The sequence below is a fragment of the Ictidomys tridecemlineatus genome, chromosome 6 (genome assembly GCF_052094955.1).
Source record: "Ictidomys tridecemlineatus isolate mIctTri1 chromosome 6, mIctTri1.hap1, whole genome shotgun sequence".
Classification (NCBI taxonomy): domain Eukaryota; kingdom Metazoa; phylum Chordata; class Mammalia; order Rodentia; family Sciuridae; genus Ictidomys; species Ictidomys tridecemlineatus.
Window position 1 is genome coordinate 96,793,465 of NC_135482.1, and position 24,861 is coordinate 96,818,325.

Consider the following 24,861-nt stretch of genomic DNA (forward strand, 5'->3'; position numbering starts at 1 on the left):
AATTCTGGAGCCAAGTTTCCCCACCCTCTTCCCTCCCCGCCCTTCCCTCGCTGGCCGGTGCGCCGCCTAGAAAAACTTGTGCGGGGCCATTTTTGGGGCAGTAAGATCCAGCGAGGAGCCCAAGCGCGAGCGCGCAGCCCGAGAGCTCGAGCCGCCTCCGCCGCGAGACGCCCCCTCGGCCGCCGCCGCCTGCGCCGCGAGATCCGCACCGGCCTCCCTGAGAGCGAGCCCGGCCGTCGCGACCACCAGCCGCGCCAACCGCCGACCAACCGCCACCGAGGTGCCCGAGTGAGAGCAGAGGAGGCGGCATGAGCGAGGCGGGCGAGGCCACCAGCACCACCACCACCACCCTCCCGCAGGCTCCGGCGGAGGCGGCCGCCGCGGCGCCCCAGGACCCCGCGCCCAAGAGCCCTGTGGGCAGCGGTGCGCCCCAGGCCGTGGCTCCCGCGCCCGCCGCCCTCGTCGCAGGAAACCCCGGTGGGGACGCGGCCCCGGCAGCCACGGGCACCGCGGCCCCCGCCTCTTCAGCCACCGCCGGCAGCGAAGACGCGGAGAAAAAAGTTCTCGGTGAGTCAGCGTGGGATGGTCGGTGCTGCTCCAAGTGGGGAGGCCGGCGGCCGGCCCCGGAGCACGAGTGGGCAGCTCCCGCTGAGTTCCCACCCGGTCAGGAGAGGCTGACAACACCGGGTCCCCTCGCCCCGGTGCAGGTTGCCGCTGGCTCCCCGCCCTGTAGGCGCTGCCAGGTGAGCGCGCCGCGCCCTGCGCTCCACGCGACCCTTTTGCACCTTCCTCCTGATTCCGAACGGCCAAGTTGGGGGTCTTAACTTATGTCACACAAGCGGGCACTGCCACTCATTCTTGTAGTGGAGAATGCCTTTATCCAAAAAGAAAAGGAGAGTCCATGTGGGGAAAGAGACCCGGGGTAGGGATCCTTGTGGATGTAGTGATGCGACAAACACGTGGGCCCTGGACAGTTCTTGCTTACTATATGGGAAAGGACAGCATTTCCTTTGGGGACGCAGAAGGCACAGAAAGAGACGCGGAGAGGAAAGTGGAAAGACTGCCGGGCAGGCTCAGGTGTCTGTCCCCGACGCCCTTCCCACATGGGCTTGGGAAAGACGCCATGCTTCAGTCTGCCACATGCCGGCAAAGAGATGTTGCAATCCTCTCTGGGAAACTTGGGTCTTGGTCTCACGTCCTCCTCCCCCTTGTGTGCCCACTGATGCAAAGAGCCTTTCAGTGTTCACCAATCGCTACACGTTTCCCTCTTCCTGGACTGTGGGAACGCACGTGGTGTAGCAGCTGAAAAAACTTCGTCGGAAGTGGGGTATGACGTCTGTCCAAAACATGGTTACCTTGGGACTTGTGACTTAGGAAGGGAAACGGGAAGATGAGAAGTTCAGATCTGGGGGGCAGAGACTTAGAAAGGGTTTTTGTGGTGGTTACTGGTTTTGTCATATATTTCAGTGTTCTCATCTTTTGAGAAACGCCCTGAGTGAGGCTTTAAACAGGCTTGCAAAGCAGGTGGGCGGTGAATAAACTCTCTTGAAGGGTGTGTGCGCATAGTATTCACCCTTTGAAACCGGAAAGTTAACAGATGGTGTAGGATGCTTCAGAAAAGTTTTTCCTTGTTTTGGGTGGGTCATGCTTGTGTGATTTCTCTGAGCCTTGCCTCCCAATTAGAGAGTAGAGGCAATAATGCTAAGAAAGATAACAGGATTTAGTGTTCTCCACCTTGGGGACCACTTTTCTTTTTCCAAGAATTTTTGGTCAGTTTCTGCCAAACAGCATGCAAAGTATAACCTGTGTGAGTTAAGAAATTAAATAACCCTCTTTTTATGCTGTACTTAAAATAAAACTTAAATCTGTTAATATTATAATTATGATATTGTTTCCACTGAGTATTTTTTGAAATACCTCCAATGCAAAATTTGTGGGAGAGACACTCATGTCATTCAGAGCATTGTTATGTTTTTAATAATATGCTATTTTCAACAGAAGCTTTTGCATTTTTTTTTTTCATTTAATCCTGTACCTTTTTAAAATAAGGAAAGCAGATATTATCCTTAAAGATGAAGAAAGCTATCAATTTCCAACTACTGTTCTGTTCCTACCAGATCCCCTGGTGAGGACTCTGAAGTCTTTTATCTTTCCCCAGCTAGATCCAAACTGTCTCAAAATGAAGGACAGCCTTCCACATGACACTTCAACACTGTTTGTCTCTGTCCAGTGTGTTCTGCCATCTTCTGTCCTTTGCCAAGCAAACACATGGATGCCCAAAATGTGCTAGACACAGTGCTGACTGAAATGGATATCTGTTCTTGGATTCTCCAATTCTAGTTTTTCACTGGCCTTAACTTCAGTTCGTAGAGCACATAGTCCTGGGAAAATATTTACATGGATAGAATAAAACTTTCTTTTTTTTTTTTTTTTGGTACTTGGGATTTAAAAACCACAGATACTTATTCCCACCCCTTTTTATTTTTTGATTTAGGGTCTCATTAAATTGCTTAGGGCCTCTTTCTCTTTTTTTTTCCAGGCATTTAACCACATCTCCTTCCCTTTTTTTAATTGATATTTTTAAAATAAATGATAGCGGAATGCATTACAATTCTTATTGCACTTATACAGCACAGTTTTTCATATCTCTGTGTATAAAGTATGTTGATACCAGTTCATGTCTTCATACATGTACTTTGGATAATGATGTCTATCACATTCTACCATCCTTGCTAATCCCCTGCACCCTCCTTTTCCCTCCCACCCTTCTGCCCTATCTAGAATTCATCTATTCCTCCCATGCTCCTCCTCCCCACTCCTCCCCTCCTTCCCTTTTTAAATACAGTATTTAGAGACGGGGGTCTCACTAAATTGCTGAGGCTGGCTTTGAGCTTTCTGATCTTCCTGCCTCAGCCTCCTGAGCTGCTGGTATTACAGGTATGCCACTGCATCTAACAAGGGCCTTTCTGATAGCTGAGGCTGTCTGTCCTCAAACTTGCAGTCCTTCTGCCTCAGCCTTCTAGTGCCTGGAATTATAGGGTTGGGTCACCATGCCAGGCTGAAATAAAGCTTCCTAGTGAACATTATGGAAGCCTTATAGTAACTTCATTTACATTCCCCCTCAAGGTTGCCCCACTTTGTAACACTCTTCCCTTGCATATATGAAGTATGTTTATAATTATGGTTTTAAGAAAGAGTGAACCATTTGATTTTATTTGATTAAAGTCCTTGGAAATAGTGATAGAATTTGGATTTTTGTGAGTGGAGGTGCTTGGGATTGACTTTACAAATGAGCTACATCCCCAGCCATTTTTGAGATAGGATTTGCTAAGTTGCTGAGGCTTACATAGAACTTGTGATCCTCCTGCCTCAGCCTCCCAGGTTCCTGAGATTGCAGGCATGTGCCATCACTCCTAGCTGAATTAGGAATCCTTATCTTTATTTTTCTAGGTTGTTAATTTTTGAGCAAATGAAAAGAAGCACAAAAAAATTATCAAACTGTCCTCTTTGAACATTTGCAATCAAATGTTTTTTCTTCCTGGCTGCTCTAATTAGAATGGCCTCAAACTAAAGATCTGCACTAGCAAATGCTTAGTCAGAATGACTTCTGCCCCCCCCCCCCCGTTCCCCCCCCAAGAAAAAGCTAAAATATCAAGCTTAGCATCTAACAACTCAGAACTAACCCTGCCCACAACATAACATAGCAAGTTCTAATTACTATTTTAGTTTTGAATTTTAAAAACTGATGCCTTATTATTTATTTTATAGTACAGCAGCTTGGATTAATGTTAATTGTTACTTTTATTTTCTACTTTTATTTTAAATTGTAATCATCTGTCAGGTTCTGTTTCATTGAATCTAGATAATTCTTTATGTATTTCCTGAATTTACACATAGGTATTTCCTTAGAGGCATTAAATTTGACATTCACAACTGATTCCAAGAACACTATTTAAAATAGTTAAATATCTACAAAATACAGTTACATGAAGTTAATAATTTGTTTAGATCTTTTTCTCTTAAATCTAAAATTTTTCATTCTATAGAAATGGTCTTGCTCATGACAGAATGTAGAGTCAATAATCAAGTTAAAGGAGGATTTTATAGAAAATGTCAAGTTTAATTCCCACCTACTGAAGAGAGTAGGGTAAACAATGAAACAGCCAGAATTCTTCACTGTGGTTTGAAAAGCCTGTTACATCATGTCTCAGGGTGGTAAGTACAGAACTGGATTGAGACAGCATCAGTTCTATTAATACTCTTGACTCCTGGTAGGCCCCCATTTGAGTAGAAGATGACTGTTTTATAGACTGCCTATTAACAATAAGATAGGGGGTTTCTTATTCAGGTTTATTTAGTGTTTCAAGTCTGAAAATGGTGTGGTGAGGTCATTCATTTATCTATACTCCCCCTCAAGGTTGCTCCTGTTTCATACTTACTAAATTTTTCTGCATTAATACTTGGAATTTGAATCTTAAGCAGCACTTTTTTCTCCCAACATTTTCTTAATTTTTAATTACTGCAGAATTTAATTACTGTGTAGAATTGTGACCACTCTGGCTTACAACTTTAATGAAAAGTTGAACAAAGAAAAAAGGTTTAGTTTTCTGAAAAGTAACTCCTTATGATATCTTGCTCCATTTTCTTTTCCTAATTTATTTTGGAATTAAGCTGTTAACGGTTTACTTAGGTATGTTTAGGTTTTGTATAATGTTATCAAGATCTTAGTGATATAAGCTTTATCTCTTTGTAGGTCAGATAATAATTTATCTGCTTAATTCCATTTTAGCCACCAAAGTCCTTGGCACTGTCAAATGGTTCAACGTCAGAAATGGATATGGATTTATAAATCGGTACGTATGTGTACATCTGTGTTTTAAATTTACACTTATGTTGTAGCACCTGCAGTTATAGATCCTTTACCATACTTTTAATGGGTTGTATACATTTTTAAGGTTTATAAGCACTATATTCTCATTTTTAAGCAACTGGTCATTGAATTTTAATTAAAATATGTCTAGAACACTAACATAACTGATTTCAAAGTGTCTAATTATTAGTAGAAAAACATCAGAAATTGGAAGAATAAATGAGTCTGTCCATAATTTCACAGATGGAGAAATGGAGTCTGAGACTGGTCAAGCAACTTTCTTTAGGTCACACACTAGTCAGTAATTGAGCTGGATCTGTACCCGGGCCTGGTCCAGGTCCTCAGAGGAAACCAGTTTTCTTTAAAGTTTGGTAACTCATAACCATACAGGAAAGAGGATACACCAAGCTCTTGAGAATTAAGATGTTTTAATAGAACATTGTAGTTTTCTCTGCTTCCCTCCTTCTTTAAACAAATTCTTCTAGTTTCTTCCTTGTCTGTTTTGGTGAGGTAGGGTGGGGTGGAGTGGTGGGAAGGTTGTTTTAAGTTTCAGTGTAAGGAGAGCCTAGTTCACAGCTGTGCCCTGTCCTTTTGACTGTCTTGCTTTGCTTTTGCTGGGAGGAAAATCTGGGGCTCTGGTTACATACCATGTGATTTAGGAAGAGATGAGAGGAAAGGGATGTTTCTGTATGTTGAGTCCTGTGTTTGGCTCTAGCACTGTGGTAATGTGGAAAAGTAGGATGGGTATTTTGGCAGAGTTAGTTTTTAATGAGGATGGATTCTAGGTGTCAAAATTTAGAGGATACACAAAAATTTATGTTGTAAAGGTCTTGAGATCTGAAGTTATAATATATTGTTCTTTAGGTTTATTCACATATTTAGTACCTCTAATGGTGAGTTTTTGTCTCCCAACAGAAATGACACCAAAGAAGATGTATTTGTACATCAGGTAAGAGGAATTGTAAATATAATGTTTGTTGTATGAGGAAAGGTATTTATAAACTGCTGCTGTTTCTCTGAAGCGAGTCCTACAACTTATTGTATTCTAAACTGTGTTTGAGACATTTTAAGAGTGCAGAGAAACTCTTCTGTCCCATCATTAATTATTTTTCAGTTTTAATTTTGCAGATGAATGGAGTAATTTAGTTGAACCAGTTTTTTAAAGCCTGCACCCTTAGCAAAAACCGTTCTGTTTCTGTATTAGCATCCTATTCTCCTTACAGGGCGGGTTCTCTTCAGTGTTTGGCTGCAATCATCTGGCTTTTGCATGGGTGTTGGTTAAAGCTCCTATAACTTGAGGTAAACAGCACAGTGAATCAGATGGTTGGAGTGTGTGTATCTAAGATGTGAGAAAACTTCCGATTCCCCAAGGCAGTTCTCCTATTAATATAAGCATGCTTAGCACATGTCCAAGTCAGAAGATCCACCTTCTCTTATGAAGGAAATATAGAAAATGGCTAAGGTATATACAAGATGGGCATCTGTTATAGCTGTCTTTCTTTCTTTCTTTACATTATTAGACTAGGATATTATTTATCCTATTATGTGTCCTAGAATACTTGCTTTAAAATACAGAGAAGTTGTACCTATGTTAGCTATTCTTTTTGTATGTTTAGCCTTCAGTGAATTGGCTGAAATAAGTGTTTTTCATGTAGTATGGCAGTAGGTACCAAATGCCAGTGCATTTACCTATAGGTCTCTCAAGCATCTGGTTTTCTGTATTTTTTGTGTCCTATTTAGGTTTGTGTGTGTGTTGGGATGGAATTTGCGTGTGGAGATAGCAGTATCTGAAAAGCTCTCTGGTTGTGGTTTTTCCATCCTTTATATTTCTGCTTGATTGGATATATTTTCATTTTTACATAGATAATTTGAATAATTTTTTTTTGGATGAGATACAGTAACTTTTAAATAATAGCATACTGAAAATAAAGTGTCACTTGTAATATCTGGAGGTTCATAGACATTCTGAGGTAAGAGCTCCATTCAGTGACTGTTACAGTAAAGGAGTTTCTCTGTGCTGGTGGCCGGCTTATTTGCCTGTGAGTGTATGACCTGATTCCAGCCCCATGAGGTTGTGTGGTGAGTCACCTCTGTGTTGAGGCCTGCCCAGTTTAACAGGAAAAAGGGAACAAGCCGGTAGGGAGGGGCTGTTTTTGGAATGGCTGAACATTCGTGCTGCGTGCGCAGATATCCTGTCCTGAGCTGCCTTTTTTCCTCTGTGGGTGAGGTCTCTGCCCTATTGGCTCAATCTTTTTTTTCCCCCCTCTGCCTCCTACTCAGAGTAGGGGAAGGGCCGGATTACACATGCCTAATCGCTTTATAAAATAAGGTTGACCTAGTTCCATGCAAACTCCAGAGCCCCTTTAACTGTTTAGGGATACCAGCCAAAGAAATGGAAATTTGTTGCAAGAGAAATATTCTCTCCCTTTCATTGATTGAAAAAGGGAAAGGGGCCTTTTCATAAGCAGATATTTAGGCAGAATAGCATCTTCATTAAGCTTTTAATGAGTTATTGGAAAACCTGTAGGGAGTAATTATCAAGTGAATGAAGTGATGGGAAAAATATTCAATGAATTTGATACAGGTACAGTAGAGGGATCTGAATTTTCTCTACTGCCTTCTCCCCATCAGGGCTGTTAGCTTTGTGGCTTCAGATAAATCACTTAATTGTCAGCCCAGCATTTTCTTATCCACAAAATGGGATGGCAGGGAAGATGCGAGATTATCACTAATATTTTGATTCCTGAAGTAATTGTATTTACCAAGTGGTGCATGCCTGTAATCTCAGCAATGTGGGGAGACTGAGGCAGGAGGATTGCTAGTTCAAGGCTAGCCATAGCAACTTTGTGAGGTTGTAGCTTAATGGTAAAGAACCCCTGAGTTCAAACTCCAGTACCCCCCAATGCCTCCCCGAAAAAGGAATATTTATCTCCTTGGCATTTCTTTTTATTGTTTTTTTCTGTTCTTCATCACCCACCACATGTTCACATTTTATACATTCTTTTAACGTTTACAGTTTTGTCTAGTCTACAGAGCATCTGTACCTAAAATGTGTGCTTGTGTGTATGAAGCTGCACTTCGACTTTTGAAGTTTAATGGTTTGACGTAACTAATCTATCCAATATGATGATCAGGACAAAACAAGTTTGTAATAACTATGTATTTCTCTTTAATCCACTTGCCAAGATGAATTTTGAAGAACAATAAACCAAGAAAGTAATCGACTGTAGTTTTGTAAGGTTTTTGTTGTTTTGGAGATTCAGAGTAGTAGAAGAATGATAATAGTAATAATAGGACAACAGTTGCTTCAATCAAGTTCAATCTGTAAATTTGATTGTGATGAACTTGCTTTAATATTGAAATACATCTTAAATGCAATGTTTGTTTTTTTGATAGACTGCCATCAAGAAGAATAACCCACGGAAATATCTGCGTAGTGTAGGAGATGGAGAAACTGTAGAGTTTGATGTGGTTGAAGGAGAAAAGGTGAGAAATTGTGGTTGCATTACAAACTATACTGGCATATAGCTTTGTGGCATAAAAAATGGCCTTTGGGTTTCCTATGAATATTTGTTGGATTTTTTTTGTATGAGAGGAGTAAGTGACTTTTAAGCAGAAATAATAGTAGCAGCTGGGCATAGTGGTGCATGCCTATAATCCCAGTGATTTGGGAGGCTGAGGCAGGAGAATCATGAGTTAAAAGCCAGCCTCAGCAATTTAGGGAGGCTCTAAGCAACTTAGTGAGACTCTGTATCGAAACAGAAAAAAAGGCCTGGGGATGTGGCACAGTGGTTAAGCACTCCTGGGTTCAATCCCTGGTACCAAGAAAATAAAAATGAATGAAAGGAATAATAGTAGTACATTCTTATTTTTTAATTAAAAAAATTTTTTTTGATGATAATGGGGATGAAACCTAGGAGTGCTCTATCATTAATCTGTGTTTCCAGCTCTTTTTATTTTTTGTTTTTTTGAGACAGAATCTTGCTAAGTTGCTCAGGCTGAGCTCAAATTTGTGATTATCCTGACTCGGGCTCCCGTGTACCTGGGATTATAGGCTTGAGCTACTGAACCTGGCTTAAGTAGAAATATTTTTCATTATTAAATGTCATTACATGCTTTGTTATTATTGTTTTGTAGTTCTAGGGATTTAATCCAGGGGTGCTCTACCTCTGAGCTCTATCCTCAGTCTTTTTTTTTTTTTTTTGAGGCAGCATCTTTTAGTTGAGGCCTCAGTCTCCAAGGTCACTGGGATTACAGGTGTGTCTCTCTTCACCTGTCTAACATTCTTCAGAAAATTAAATAAGACATTTTTAAAATTTTATTTAATAAATGATAAACACTGATTGTGAAAGAAGCTAATTTCCCCCAATTTGTAAAATGCCTGTTTGATTTTGGAACCAAATATTTATAATTTGCTGCGTGGCATTAAAAATAGAGAGAAATTGCCTGGTACAGTGGTGCACGCCTATAATCCGAACTGCTTGGGAGGCTGAGGTAGGAGGATCACAGATTCAAAGCCAACCTTAGCAACTCAGAGAGACCCTGTCTCGACAAAATAAAAATGGCTGGGGATGGCTGGAGATGTGGTTCAGTGGTTAAGCACCCTTGGGTTCAATCCCTGGTACTAAAAAAAAAGAAAAAATGCTTTAGGACAGAAAACTTATAAGACTAAAGTTTTTGGATTGATTTGTAGGCACTACTATGTATAGTAAAGCATATTTTATTCTCAATAAAAGAAGGCTCACATTGAATATAATCACTCTTCTTTCTTTGGGTCTCAAGAAAACTGAGGTGTTTTGATAGCCATGTTTTTTTTAGAGGCTGTCAATCCAGAAAGCCTATGGGTCATCTTGAAGAATTTTTTTATGCCATTATTTATTTAATTACAATACTACTAAATGTGCCTCGTGTTTTGATTTTAATCAGTAGTCTTTTTGTAAATTTGCTGTGGCAAGGAATCATAGCAGCCGAATGAATGATAAACTGATTGACTAACTCCCATGCACCTGTCCTTTCCACATGCATTTAAAGTCTGATAGGCTATTTTTAATGTCCTTTGTCACAATTTTACTTTTAAATTTTTGAAGCATTATTTTATACTTTGGCTCCTGAGATAAGAATGCTCATCTATTTCAAGCACAATAGGAAGGTATAAAGAGGAATTGTTTGTGTGTAGACTGTTTTACTTAATCAAAGACCCTTTCTTCTTGTTGGTGCCAAGGTGGGAGAAGTTTTACTTTCAGTAACTTAGTGCTGACTTGGTGTGGCACATCACTTCAATCCTGTCTACTTGGGAGACTGAGGCAGAGGATCAAGTTCAAGGCCAGTCTTGACAACTTAGTAAGACACCCTGTCTTGGATTAAAATTAAATAACTCAGTGCTACACAGAGCTACAGGAGTAGGGATTCTCTTGGTACTTCTTGGGGTAACCTAAGTTTCAGCATTTTAGGAAGATTATATTATCTCATTTCTTTACCATTAAGGAATATTTATTTGGAGGTTGTCTGTTCATTTTCTTCCTCAGGGTGCTGAAGCAGCCAATGTGACTGGCCCAGATGGAGTTCCTGTGGAAGGGAGTCGATATGCTGCTGATCGGCGCCGTTATAGACGTGGCTACTATGGCAGACGCCGTGGACCTCCCCGTAATGTATGTTGAATCTGTTTCTAATTAGTGATTGGAAATTTTTTCAGCCGGTTGTGGTGGCACACTCCTATAATCCCAGTGACTTGGAAGGCTAAGGCAGGAGGATTTCAAGTTCTAGGCCAGCCTGGGCAACTTAGTGAGACCCTGTCTCAAAAGTAGAATTAAAAAGATGGGGATGTAGCTCAGTAGTGGAGTTCCCCTGGGTTCAAATCCTAGTATCACAAAAACAAAACAAAACCACTTAATGAAATGGAAACAAATGTCTTATATTCTCCTGGAGGCAAGACAAGTGATTCCCCCGCTTGGAAACTTGCCAGTTAGCAGTTTTATCAGGATGTATTTGGCTGCAAGTAACAGACATTTTTGTAATAAAGAGATTTAAAAAGTAGGCAGTGCCAAGATTATAAAGGCTTTTTGTCTTCATTTGTTTCTTTCCTCTGGCATTTGTTGGCATAGGGGATAGGATTGCCACCTATATCTTAAAATCTGTTGTTCCTTACTTGAAACTGACACTGTTGACCTCAAAGAAAATCAGTATTTGGTTAGCAAGGAAGAATGATGAATAGTTAGAGAATAGGCAGTCAAAAGTGCTGGCCACAAAATGCGATTTTTCTCAGTTAAACTCTTTTGTTTAGTGAAACATTTTGCTACTATTTTAAAGTGAAGAAGCAATGAGGTTTTTGGTTCTTTAGATTGGTCCCTGTCTACGGAGGCTGAATTTAAAGGGGTCCTCTCAAGGCTTGCATAAGGGACCCTTATAAGGTTGTAAAGACCTTATTAGATTTGAGTTCATTATGAATTGATAATGTGAGATAATAAAATTATCTAGATTTTTATCTTTTTTTAGAGTAAGAACCAAGGTTCAGCACCATAGACTAAAACTCAGGATGTTTTGTGAGCACAAGATGGGCTACCTATATCTTGCAAAGAAACTTCTGAAAAATATCAGTAGAACAAAACCTGAGGAATGAGAATTGACATACCTTCTACTTAAATGCTTTTTTTTTTTCTTTTTCTATCATATTCACACCCTGGCTAAGTTGATTTTTTTTTTTTTTCCCCCTCATGTTTGTTAGGGTGTTTCACTTGTTCCTATATTTTTCTTTTATTTTGTACTTCATTTTTAAGAATTAGCCAGATTGTTGTGGTAGGAATGAGCTATAGTAGCAGTTTACTTCCTCATGTTAACTTACAAGTTCATTTCATATACAGAACTCTAGCTGTGATTAATTTGACTCCTAGTTGATTCAGAAGTAAAAGTGCCAGAAAATTGTCAAGTAAAAATTTTTTTCAAGACTTTTTCCTCCATAAGCTAGAAAAAATACTTAGAAATAAAATTTTCGAAATTCTTCTAAGTGTTTATAAATGGAAGTTTTCTGTTGTAATATCTAAATATGGACAACTTGTTCATTGTTGAGTATGGTCAACACAGGTGGCTTTATTATTATTGTAAAGTTCTTTTTAATTTTTTAATGGTGATGTGATATAGTAATTTTAAATATAATCAAAAATGTAAAATGGTTCCCTTTATTAATAGGGATCTGTTTAGAAATGGTAATGGCTCATTACTATTTGTTAAAATATTTTAAAAGTAATATTTCTAAAAATATAAAGCCGTCCCTTGGTTTTTAAACTTTTGGTTTTGGGATCTATTTATGCACTTAGATTTTTTTTTTTTTTTTTGAGGATCTTAGGGTTAAAGTGTGTTTATATTAATACTGTTAGCCATGTGTGGTGCTGCATGCCTGTAATTCCAGTGAATTGGGGGGCTGAGGCATGAAGATCACAAGTTCAAGACCAGCCTCAGCAACTTAGGGAGGCCTTCCCTGAGCAACTTAGCGAGACCCTTTCTCAAAATAAAAAAAGGTTTTGGGGTGTATGTAGCTCCGTGGCAAATCACTCTTGGGTTCAATTCCCCAGTACCCCCCAACATACACACACACAAAAAATCATATTAGAAATTAAATTTAAAATAACTCATTATACATTAATGTAACTAACATTTTTTTATTATGATTGGAGTGGTTTTGCCTTACACATTTATAGATCCTTTGTATAGTTTAATAGATTGGTGAACCCTCATTTATTTTGTATTTGTCTGCCTATGGATTGCATGTCATTGTAACCTGTGAAACCCAGTCACTTATGAGAGATTAATGGAGAAAAGAAAAATAGCACCTTAGTATGAGGATATTTTGATTTTGCTGACTTTGGAAGGTTTCAAAGACCCCACCACATTTTGAGAAGCATCTTAGGAAATATTCCTCTTAGGTTACACAGGCTCATGTTGGAAGCAGTGGCGCATGCCTGTAATCCTGGTGACTTGGGAGATTTAGGCAGGATTGCAAATTTAAGGCAACCCCTGGCAATTTAAGACGATGCTGTCTCAAGCTTTAAAAGGTTGCAGGGGCACTGGGGATATAGCTAAATGTCCCTGTATTCAATATCCAGTACTGCAAAAGAAAGTATTCTCATAATATCATAAAAATATAGATTTTCTTGATGTTCCCCTTTGTCCCAATGGATGGTAAATGTTGGAAGAGACACATTTAAATGAGCCAATTATTACAAATTGTGTAGATGTCCTTTGGGTGGTTGGTCAGCTGGTTACCCATTCTGATTAGAGGACTGACTATGAAGTTTGTTACAGATTTATTGCTCTTGCTTTTCTGCTTGGTGTTTCATCTGCATAGATCTACTTTAACCTTAATGTAATTTATCCCAGGGAATCCCATGATAACTTGGGCTAAATGCATTTTGTCTGTATATTGAAAGGGATTATTGTATTGCTTTGGGAATATATTTTTTTTTCCTTCTGCTTTTGGTGGTAATCATCCTAAGTGTGGTGTTCTTTGGTCCTTCCCTTGCTGAAACTTCCTCTGAACCTCTGTTTCTTTGCTTCGCTAGTACGCTGGGGAGGAGGAGGAGGAAGGGAGCGGCAGCAGTGAAGGATTTGACCCCCCTGCCACTGACGGGCAGTTCTCTGGGGCCCGGAGTCAGCTGCGCCGCCCCCAGTATCGCCCTCAGTACCGGCAGCGGCGGTTCCCGCCTTACCACGTGGGACAGACCTTTGACCGTCGCTCACGGGTCTTTCCCCATCCCAACAGAATGCAGGTAAAATTGCACCTGGAACTTCTCAGCAGTCCTCACCCTTCCATCCTTCTTTGCCTCTTCCTCCTCCTCCTCCTCCTCCAACACCAAGAGCTGGAAATAAAACCTTGCTTGTGGCTTCCTGATGCTACGAAAGCTGAGGCAAGGCCCTCATTGGGCTTTTTCAGAGCATTGATTCTAGAAACATCTCTAAAAGTACAACCACATGAGCTATGGTTGTAATAGAAAGGTAGGGTAGCATTTCTGGTTTATAGGAAAAATAAGAGAAAGTAGCGATACAGGTAGTATGTTTACAAGCTCGCACTCCAAAAGTACATAAGACCTGAATTTGAATCTTACCACTGCTGCTTATGATCTGTGATGTTTCAAGAATGCTATGTTTTACAGACCAAGTCGTATAAAGCATGCAACATTATGCCTGCAATAGAAAACACTTATAAAATACCAAATTTATATGAGGTGATGCTGATTTTAAGAAAACTAACAAAATAGAAATTGTTGGATGTTTATTCTCTCTCTTTTTAAAAACTACACAATATTATTAGTAGGAATGTTATGAATTCACTGTTCTTAAACCAACTTTGCATTTTCCAGGAAGTAGGAAAACCAGGGGTAGAGTGTCATATTTTTATCACTAGCTACTTTTTCCTCCTTTGTGTCCTAGGGTTTTCCTCTCCCTGCCTTTCGAAAATGTTTTGACTGAACATTATGTTCTGTCTGGTCTTTGCAACTCCTACCTATCATGCATGACTATGTTCTTTCTACATTGCTTCTTGTTTTTTTCCCTTCTACTCCTCAACAGCTGCCCCTGACAAATGTGCTAAAAATAACAAGCAGACTTACATATATGGAGACCTTGGGTACATGAGACATAGTAGGTTTCTTTAGGGCAACTCTCGGCTTCTAGGAAATTAGGACAGGAAAAATTGAGATTGTGAGATTATAATATCTATATTTTTGGTGTGTTATTATTATTGCCATTATATATACACACACATATCCTATTTTATGAGAGTATAGTATTATTTTCCATTCATTGTAAAAAGAGTATATTGAGGGGCTAGGGATACAGCTCAGTTGGTAGAGTGCTTGGGTTCAATCCCTAGCACCTCAAAAAAAAAAGTATATTTAACCTTAGGAGTTAAAAATTTCAGCAAAGTGACTCCTTAATGCTCTGTAGAACATTGCGGATGCTAGTTGAACATGCGTGCTTGTTCTCAATAATCTAGCTGCATGTGCTTGTTTTTAATGCAGACTGACCTTTTCACCCATTCCATTTTGGAAGTAGAAGCCATCTTAGATGTCCTCAACAATTTTCCCTTTTTACCTCTTTGCCATACATTGCAACCAAGTTTGGGTATTAAGTGACATTAATAAGTTTCCTAAAGCCAAATCAAGAGCACCAAATGAAAATTTCCAAGTTCCTTATAATTATGCCATTTCAAGGTTGTCACTGTAATATGCTAAAAGTATAGGTTGATATGTAGAATGTTAAAAGCTATTGATAAATAGAAAGTTTAGACAACATTTCTTTCTGTATATAATACTATTAAATTTATTGGGTGCAATGAGGGGAAATGATGCTATCCAGGTCAGTAACAATTGTGTTAGGCTTCAGAACACAAAACAGCATGATCTATAAGTAACTAAAATGATTTCATTTTTAAAGACAATAACTTAATTTGGAAATTAAGTAGACTCATTGAGCTAATACCAACTATTATCACCTAAGAAAATATTTGAAGGAAAGGGAGTGACATTATTTGGCATCTACCAAGTGGAATCAGTTCTTACTCTGTCCTCTCTGCCTTATTAAAATTGACATCTAGCTTTATGAAATTGGCAGTGGTTTCCATATATACATAGATTATATATAATTATTTGCAAATGAAAAGATTTGAATATTTTTGAAAAAACTGACATTTTTATCCAAGTTTATCCAAGGTGATGTTGTTAAGAGGTGGTAGAAGTTGATTTAAATTGTTCATGCTTTCCTTTTCTCTCATTCCACTAGACTCTTATGCTTTAAATATTAATTGATGTTTTTGTCAAAGTTTTTGAAGAAGGAGCAGTTTGTCTTATTCAGGAAACTAAAGGCAGGCTTGTGGTTGGTGTGAGTGGTAGGTATGAGATCTTAGAGGAAATTGGGCACCTTGATAGAGCACAGTAAAGGGCTTTTGTCTTACTTGAAATATAATGAGAAGCCAGAAGAGGGATCTGATCAGAAAAGAAAGAAAAAAATGCTTGGGTAGTTATTGGACTGTTTCAAGGAGACCAGACTATGGGAGACTACAGCAGAAGTCAGCCACTGTGATTTCCCAAAGCACAGATAGTAGTGGGTTGGGTTAGAGGCTGGCAGTGGAAGGTGGGAGTGAGTGGTCAGGATTGGGACATGTTTTAAAAGTAAATGTGACAGCATTTGATGATGGCATAAGTGTGTGTTATAAGGAACAAACAATACCTTTGTTTTTTGTTTTTTTTTGTTTTTTTTTTTTACATGAACAAATGTAGGGATATTGAAAAAGGTTGGATTTGGGGGGAAAGATGAAAAAATTTTGGAGATCTTTCCCCTGTGTTACAATTTACATTCAATCTGGGCATGGTGGTGCACACTTATAATCCCAGTGGCTCAGGAGGCTGAGGCAGGAGGATCACAAGTTCAAAGCTAGCCTCAGCAAAATCGAGGTGTTAAGCAACCCAGACCCTGTGTAGTTTTAGTATTAAGGTTGACAAAGTCTCTGGAGCTCTCTGAGTGGTGTTTGAAAAGACCTAAGGAAACCTTTCAGTTACCAAAGAAGATCATGCACCAAGCTAGAGGTCGCCTCCAAAGGGCAGACATGGGACTGCAGGTTTAATTTGGAGTCATAAAATGCTTGAAGCTATAGATAGCAAGATGAGATTAACTATGAGTGCAGGTGAGAAAATGATCTTGGGACTGAGTCTGGGACATAGTAATAAAGATTAGGAAGATGAGGAATATTATCTGGCAAAGGACATTGGGAAGGAACCTCAGAGCAAGTATTTTAGGAAGGATATGTGTTTAGATGCTGTTGATCAGTAGAGGGAATTATTAGGTTTGGAGGTCAGTGGTATGGGGAGGGCAAAGTTTGATTGGACTGAGATAGTAAATGGAAAGAAGTTTATGCTTCTGGAGTGGTTACTGTGGGTGGCAGTGGTACTAATGGGGGATGTTTTGTCTTTAATATATTTGTCTATAAAGGAGCTCAAAGAAATGGGTAGTGACTCCAGGAGGATGAGATCAGGACAAGAATTTTGTGTTTCACAATTTCATATTTTACAATGGTGAGTTCCCCCTGGTGTGTTACCCCATATACCTCACCAGCAACTTGGTTCTAAAGCCATTAGGTGGGGCAAATAAAGAGATTACCTATTACACACCCACCCACCTATGCACTTATTACGTATATTCGAATGTACACAGGTAACTACATTTCTTTAGTTCTTTCCACTAAAAGGTTCTGAAAGTAGGAATGCTCTTAACAGCATTGAGCATTCCTGGGCCCAAGTTTTATTTATTTTTTTTCTCCTAATTACCACCACTCTTAAATAGAAGTTTCTTTGGTGATATAACTGATTTCAGAACTAGGAGGGAGAAAATAAAACACAAGCCTGGAACATCTTGTGCCAGAAAGCAAGGAAGTTTTTCAAAGAATGTTGGAGGCATGTCAAGAGGACATGAGCCAACCTGAAGGGATTCCTATTGTCCAGTAATGATAGTAACAGAATATAACTCATTGAATAAAATGGAAAACTATGAGTCCATACAGATATATGGACTGTATATGTTGAAAATTTTGAAGACCAAGATTTTATAGACTGAAAATATATCCTTTTAAAATAATTAATAATGGGAACAGGCTCCATGCAGTGGTGCACACTTATAATCCCAGCAACTTGGAAGACTCAAGCAGAAGGATCATAGGTTCAAAGCCAGCCTCAGCAACTCAGTGAGACCCTAAGCAACTTACCAGGACCCTGTTTCAAAATAAAATATGAAAAGGGCTAGGGATGTTACTCAGTGGTTAAGCACCTTGGGATCAATCCCTGGTACCAAAAAAAAAAAAAAAAAAAAAAGAGGAACAGGTCAACTTTTAGCAAAAGATCCTGGCAGATGCTACCTTAGCAAAAGGAACATTGTCAGTAATGGTTCAAATTGAAGCCATCTGCCACCTAATGGGATACAATGAAAAGAATGCTGTGTCACCTCTGACTTTCTGGTCTCAGATGCATGAACTAAGTCTAGTTATTATGAAACACCACACAACCCAAATTGTGGGATCTTTTATAAAATATATAAACTTGTCAAGATCATGAAAAACAAAGATTGACAAAATGTTCCAGACAAGAAAAAGACAAATTCAACACATGATTCTAAACAGGTAGGAGTTTTTGTTTCCTATTAGGGATATTACTTGAGACAAATGGGTAAAACTTTAATAGGTCCCGAGAATTAGATTCTGTACTTCAACTTTTTTCCGTAAGTATGTGATTATTTCAAAATTTAAAAAGTGGAAAAAAGGTAGATGGTACTTCAGTGCATTATATACCTTGAAAAGGGACATTTATAGAGTAAAGAAGGAAAAAATTTACATAGTGAAGGGAGAGAAGGAGAGGATGAATAGAATTAGCATACTCTAGCTGAGAATATAGAGGATTTGGTTTACATACAAGCCTGAACCACTTATCCTATGTAATAGGAGAGAAGAAAATAAATACACATGGAACAATGCAGAAATTTTCTTCTTAATTTTTTCTTTTTTCCTAGTGAAATACGGAGGTTGGTATTTGCCTTTGAAGTGTAGAAGGGATGTAATTTGTCAGATAAGATTGATTTGTATGCTTATATTGTAAAGAATCTCAGAGCTGCCAGGCATGGTGGTGCATGCATGTAACTCCTGTAACTCTGGTGACTATGGCAGGAGGATCACAAGTTTGAGGCTAGATGGGCAATTTAGGAAGACCCTGCCTCTGAAAATAAAAAGGGTTTGGGATGTGGCTCAGTGGTAAAGCAGTCCTGGGTTCAATCACCAGGACTCTTCACCCACCAAAAAAAAAAGACTCAGAACATCAGTGGGTTATTGTTGTTTTGTTTTTATTTCTTTCCTCCTCCTAGAGGGTATACAGAATGTTAATTTTATTTCCCCAGATTAAAATAAATTACAAGAAGGTGTTTTTCTCTTTAGTTGTTATACTTAACACAGATGGTAAAACTGAAGAAATCATCGGGAAAAGCATGGTTTTAAGGTTTGATTTTGTAGTGCTGGCATGGGACTGAGGGTCTTGCACATGCTAGGTAGCCTCTCTACCACTGAAATATACCTCCAGACCATGGGATAAGATTTGGATGAATCTTTATAGAAACCTTTAATGGTACTGGGAAAACTAGCTTGTGGAGTTTGTAGATCTGAGTTTGAAACAATTGAAAAAAAGTCTCACTGCTCAAATGTGGCATTCCATTTCCCTTTATAAAATAAGATTTTATTAAAGACTTGAGTGTATCAGGTTTCAAAATGTAAATATTGTAAATTAAGCTGCCCAGAGATAGGAAAGGATTCAGTCCTGAGAGCTTTAATAAAGCTCTCAGGACTGAATCCTTTCCTATCACAAACCTCTAATAATAATAATAATAAAAAGTTCAGTAAAACTGCCCAGTTTTGCAGTAAGTATTTTTCTTTTTTACTTTAAAAAATGTTTATGAACTACACTGTGGCTCTGTTCCTATTCTCTGTGCATGTCACTTATTTTCCCCTGTCATTGCCCTCTGTAGGCTGGTGAGATTGGAGAGATGAAGGATGGAGTCCCCGAAGGAGCACAGCTTCCGGGACCAGTTCATAGAAATCCAACTTATCGCCCAAGGTACCGTAGGTAGGTAACATTTCCCACAATAATGATGACAGACTTGTGAGTGACAGTAGAATGAATGCGGGCACAATGGGTTTGTCTGTGGATTAATTACATATTTGGAAGATGTGGCTGTTTTGAACACATGCCTGAGTTGTTTGACTCAGTCATGTGTTTTCCTATGGTGATGTGAAATTTTCCTCTTCTGAATACCTAGAATGTTTAGTTATCCCTGTACCAAACCACTATTTGTATTCTGCAACTTTCATGGGATATAAATTAATACTTAAAGAAATTAAGTTAAATGAGAAACAGAAATTAATTGGTGAGCAAGTCAATGGTAGTGTTACAAGTGAAAAAGAATTGTTAGAGTATTTCTGGTGGGATTAAATTGGGCTGTGGATCATTGCCTAAACTTAAATTGCATTGTTTTATTTAGTAGTTGTATGTCATTGAGCAAGTTCCTGGACTCTGTTAATTTGTTGCTACCAGATCTGTAATTTGCATATTAAGAATTGTACAGTGACCAGTAAGATTAAATGTACTGTTTCATCTATGAAAATTAGTTTGGTACTCTCAACAAATAAAGGATATTATTACTAGTATTAATATTAGTGAAGGACTGTTATTTGTACTAGAAGTGTTTCCAATTTCATAGTTTTCCGATTTTGGACTATTTGGAAACTTTACAAGTTCGAACATCAATAATCTGAAAATCTGAAATGTTCCAAAGTGTGAGTGTTGTTTCAGCACTCGATAAGTTTGAGTTTGGGATTTTGAGATTAGGGGTACTCAATTTGTACCTTGAAGTTTGTTGGTAAGGATTTATTTAGTGAAAGAAAAGTAAGTGCCGGACATGGTGGTTTATATTTATAATCACAGTGGCTTAGGAGGCTGAGGCAAAAGAATTTCAGGTTCAAAGCCGGCCTCAGTGATTTAGTGAGGCTGTAAGCAACAAGAGCTGGGATGTGGCTTAGTGGTTAAGTACCCTTTGATTCAATCCCTGGCACTGCCCCCTCTCCCCCCAAAAAAGAACAAGTATATTATATTGGGAAAGAATTAATTTATACTAGGCTATGTCTCCTTCCTCAAAAGATTACAGTTTTAGGCATAATCATAATACTAAAAAGTTTCAAAAAGTCTCTTCATAGTGTATAGTGTCCCAGCTAGAGTAATCCCTAACTGCCTGATCTTGGGGAAAGTCATGTTTGGCCTTTTTTGGTCTATAATAAAAGCAGCAGCACTTCCAAATGGTTCACGCAAATACTTATCTCTTCACCTGTGGGTTTTCTAATTATAAATTTAGCTCACAGAATTAACATTGAAATTAAATATTCAATGTGAAAATATACTAGCACAGGCTTTGGCAGACAGTAATGTTTTCTGCCTGTGTTTAATCTCCTTAGTTCCCACTAGACTATGCATGAAGGACTGATCAGATTCCTCCTCTTTTTCCATTTTCCTATCCTTAGTGCCTATCAAATGTACCCGATAGAATCATAGTAGAAATTCAGTGTATGTTTGTTCACTCAAACATTTATTCAAATGAAAGAGGAAAATATTGGAGAAATAAGTTGTTTATTTTTTCTTAACTACAATTTTGTTCCATTTGCTGTATTGGCCTGTGAATGATTCTAGCAGTAAGTACTAATCACTTCACTTTCTACCTTTAACAATAAGCCCTATGTTCTTGAGAATCTCTGTCTTGTGGCACTTGTTCCTTTTGCTTTGTATTCCTGCTCTAGGGGACCTCCTCGCCCACGACCTGCCCCAGCTGTTGGAGAGGCTGAAGATAAAGAGAATCAACAAGCAGCCAATGGTCCAAACCAGCCATCTGCTCGCCGTGGATACCGGCGTCCCTACAACTATCGGCGTCGCCCCCGTCCTCCAAATGCTCCTTCACAAGATGGCAAAGAGGTAAAAGCCAGCCCATCAGGGATATTGCTGCATCATTGTTAATTAATTATGTCAAACTTTAGCATGTAAGAATGGGGCTCTCATGTTAAGGGAAGCTGCCTTTAAGCATGAGTTGAAAGCAGTTGTATATACACAGTAGATATTATGGAGCACTAGTGGTGCTTAATGGCCAGTTGAAAGCCACCCTTCTCTAGTACTAATCTTTTGGCTCACGTACATATGAATAGTTAAATTTTGCATGGTTATTTTCTTAAATGTGCCAGGACCCTTTAAACTTCCCATAGCATCAGGGTGGATTCATTTTAGTTTACAGTTTGTTTTGTGTTTTAGACCAAGGCAGGTGAAGCACCAACTGAGAACCCTGCTCCAGCCACCGAGCAGAGCAGTGCTGAGTGACACCCAGCTCCCCAGGCACCTTCACCACCAGCAGGGTAAGAGCATGGGCGGCCCAGTCTTGAGTTGGTATTTTCTTTTAAATAGCACTGATTTCTCAGTAGTAGCAGAAATTTAAACTAGTTCTGTGATTCATCTGTGCCAACCCCTGTCTCCATTGGGATTCTGGGGAAAATTGTTTTGGTGGTTCACTATCTCTGGGATTGACCTTATTTGGATAAGTTTTGGGGGTGTATACATGGAGACAGTTGATATTCAACTTTTTTCTAGACAGCTTTTAACTGTTAATACCTCTTTAAGAAAACTGATTCCGTGGCACTTAGGGGCTAATTTGATAATTTTCAAGCCCCTGACATGGCTTGGTTTTTTTCTTTTTTTTTCCTTTGGTAACCATTATTTATTTTGAGGCAGTACAGTGTATTTTGTAACATCCAAAGGGTTTACATATCCAGCACATACTGTTTTGCAGCCCGAGTTTGCTAGGAGATCTTGAATTTTGAGTGGCTTATGGATCCTCTGCTTTAGTGATGTCTGTGATGTTTGTCACCTGGAGTTTTATATATTTCTTGCTTGTTGCCCTTTTCATTAGTTTTTAGTTAAAAGGGATATAATGAAACCTGATGTTATTTATTAAGACATTGTTAAAATTTTATAAATAAAATTATGGGGTTTTTATAAATTCCTTCTTTAAGGTCACTTGCTTTTTTTTTTTTTTAATTCTTTTTTAGTTGCTGATAGACCTTTATTTTATTTATCAACTGTTTTGAAATGGCTTTAGCCTTTTACTGAATAGTATTATTTGTAGACATTGTTCCTAAAGAAATAATCTAAAATGTGGCAGGGAACAACTTTCTACTATGACATTGGGGACAAGGCTAATTAATGATGGTAGATATGTATTAGGAGGTATGTTGCAGCCACTAAAATATTATAATATGAAGAGTTATGGATGTTAAACTATTTGTTAAGGCCTCATGGTAGTAATTCTATAACTTTTTATAGAATTATAACTTGATCATTTTTGACACTTTTATAAGTTTGATTTTAATGTTTTCCAGGTGACCTAAAGAATAATGACCATTCAAAAGTAAAGCAAAAAGCACACCCACGACCTTACCAACACCAAAGAAACATCTAAGCAATAAAGTGGAAGATTAACCAAGATTTGGACATTAGAATGTTTACTGTTATTCTTTGAGAAACTAACATCTGCGAAATGAAAATGTCAGCATATTTTTCCAGCAAGCTGCCATTCCGGGAATGCCTGCACAGAGTACGAGAGAGCAACCTCCCCAGTTTCAGCAACCACTAGGTTTATATTTTTTTCCTGGTTTTTACTGTTTTGGTAATATGAATTGAAAGAAGAAATATTAATACCACATGGGGAGAACCCCAACCAAAGAAATCTGAAATATATAGTAAATGCTTTTTTTTCCTTTTTTGTTCATTTTGGATGCTGGTGCTAAACTTACAAGTGTCATGATTTAAAAAGAAATTTTATGCCCTTCTTATTTATTTCTAGGATGAGGGGAGGATAACATTTTTGCTTTCTTATGTGACTCTCTTTGAAAATGTGCAGTATGAATTCCTCAAAAATAAAATTTTTACCCTTCAAAGGAAAAGATGTGTAACTGGAGTATATTTTCCTATGTCAGTATGTTTTCCTCTCCTTCTCCTCCTCTTCATTCACCTAACTTGGTTAATAATGGCAAATTCAAAGCCAATTATAGGTGAATTAGTGCTATTTAATAAATTTTAGTTATGAGTTTGAGATAGAAAATTAGATTTCTTTTGGAATGTACAGCTGAGAATTGGCAAGTTCATGTTCAAGTTGGGTAGTAGGCATGAATCATTTGGGTTTTTTTTGGGGGGGGGGAGGAGAATACTAGAGATTGAACCCAGGGGCACATCCCTAGCCTTATTTGAGACAGGGTCTCAATAAGTTGCTGAGCTGGCCTCAAACTTGAGCCTCCTGCCTCAGCCTCCTCAGTTCCTGTTATTATAGGCATGCACTATCTTACCTGGCTCTGATTCTCATGAGTAATCTTCACTGAGGCAGTTTGATGGCCTTTGTGTTAACAGCTTCAGATAGACTTAATTGTTTTTTTAAAGAGAATCTAAAAATATTTTTCAGTTTTCGGCAGATACAACATCTTTATTTTTTATTTTATCTTATGTGGTGCTGAGGATCGAATCTAGCGCCCCGTGCATGCCAGGCGAGCATATTACCTCTTGAGCCACATCCCTAGCCCCTACTTAATAATTGTTTATAGTTGGATCTAACTTCTTGAATTTTCAATCTGAGGTTTATAGCACCAAACTGCTATATTGTATCTGTATGTAGCCGATTCTAGATATATGCTTGGAAGTGGTTCCAGGACACCTGTATACTTTTAAGTCATAACTAGATTGCGTATAATACCTAAGACATTGTAGATAGTATGTAAATAGATGTTACACTATTGTTTAGATGATCGCAAGAAAAGAAAATTACTTCTGACTCTCGATTGATTCTTTAGGTCCCAGAACCTGTTGATAGAGGGCCAATGTGTATGTATCTTTCAGAGAATAGTGGGGGCTCTTTGCAATTGCACAAATTTCTGCCCCCCCCCCCCCCCCCCCCCGCAGTGCTTCAGGTTGAGAATCATTACAATGTGTGTCAGACTCTGTGGTTACTTCTCAGACTTGCTATACCTTCAGATTCTTTGCTCCTTAGCCACATGTTGAGCCACAGTTGACCAGTGCTTTGAGAAAATAAGGAAAGATGGAATTTAATGTCAGATGCCAGTATGTACTAGTAAGAAAAATGAAACCTGGTGATGGGGATAGAATGGTATAATATTGGGATTTGTTTATTTAGGTTAGGGGTATTCTCTATAATATAAATGGGTTTCTGAGCTGAGGAGTAAATTGGTAAATTTGCCTTTTTTGTGTTATCTGGAGCAAAGAACATTCCAGGCAGAGGGAGCATAGTTTGAGAAGTGGCAGCAGGTGAATTGTGTTGTTCAAGAACCATGTGTTACCTTCCAAGTTTAAAAAGAAATATTCCAAAAAGGAAACTGG

At 38.7% G+C, this 24,861-nt stretch overlaps 2 protein-coding genes across 3 annotated transcripts in view; one reads left to right on the forward strand and one right to left on the reverse strand.

Annotated features, from left to right (window-relative positions):
• Positions 1-310, reverse strand: part of LOC144365071 (uncharacterized) — a 91,165-nt gene extending 90,855 nt beyond the window's left edge. The window contains 1 exon segment of the mRNA XM_078015862.1: positions 41-310. Coding sequence (XP_077871988.1) covers positions 41-310 — 270 coding nt within the window.
• Positions 44-23,420, forward strand: Ybx3 (Y-box binding protein 3). 2 transcript variants are annotated; one of them, XM_078015241.1, is made up of 10 exons: positions 45-567; positions 4,790-4,853; positions 5,786-5,819; positions 8,267-8,356; positions 10,396-10,518; positions 13,423-13,629; positions 19,415-19,512; positions 21,234-21,405; positions 21,736-21,836; positions 22,857-23,420. In XM_078015241.1, exons 1-9 carry the CDS (start codon positions 309-311, stop codon positions 21,799-21,801), a joined length of 1,113 nt encoding a protein of 370 aa, XP_077871367.1. In that variant the 5' UTR covers positions 45-308; the 3' UTR covers positions 21,802-21,836; positions 22,857-23,420. The 2 variants fall into 2 exon arrangements, with proteins under 2 accessions (XP_077871368.1, XP_077871367.1); XM_078015242.1 differs by lacking the exon at positions 13,423-13,629 and having other exon boundaries at positions 44-567.
• Positions 23,421-24,861: the final 1,441 nt, after the last annotated feature.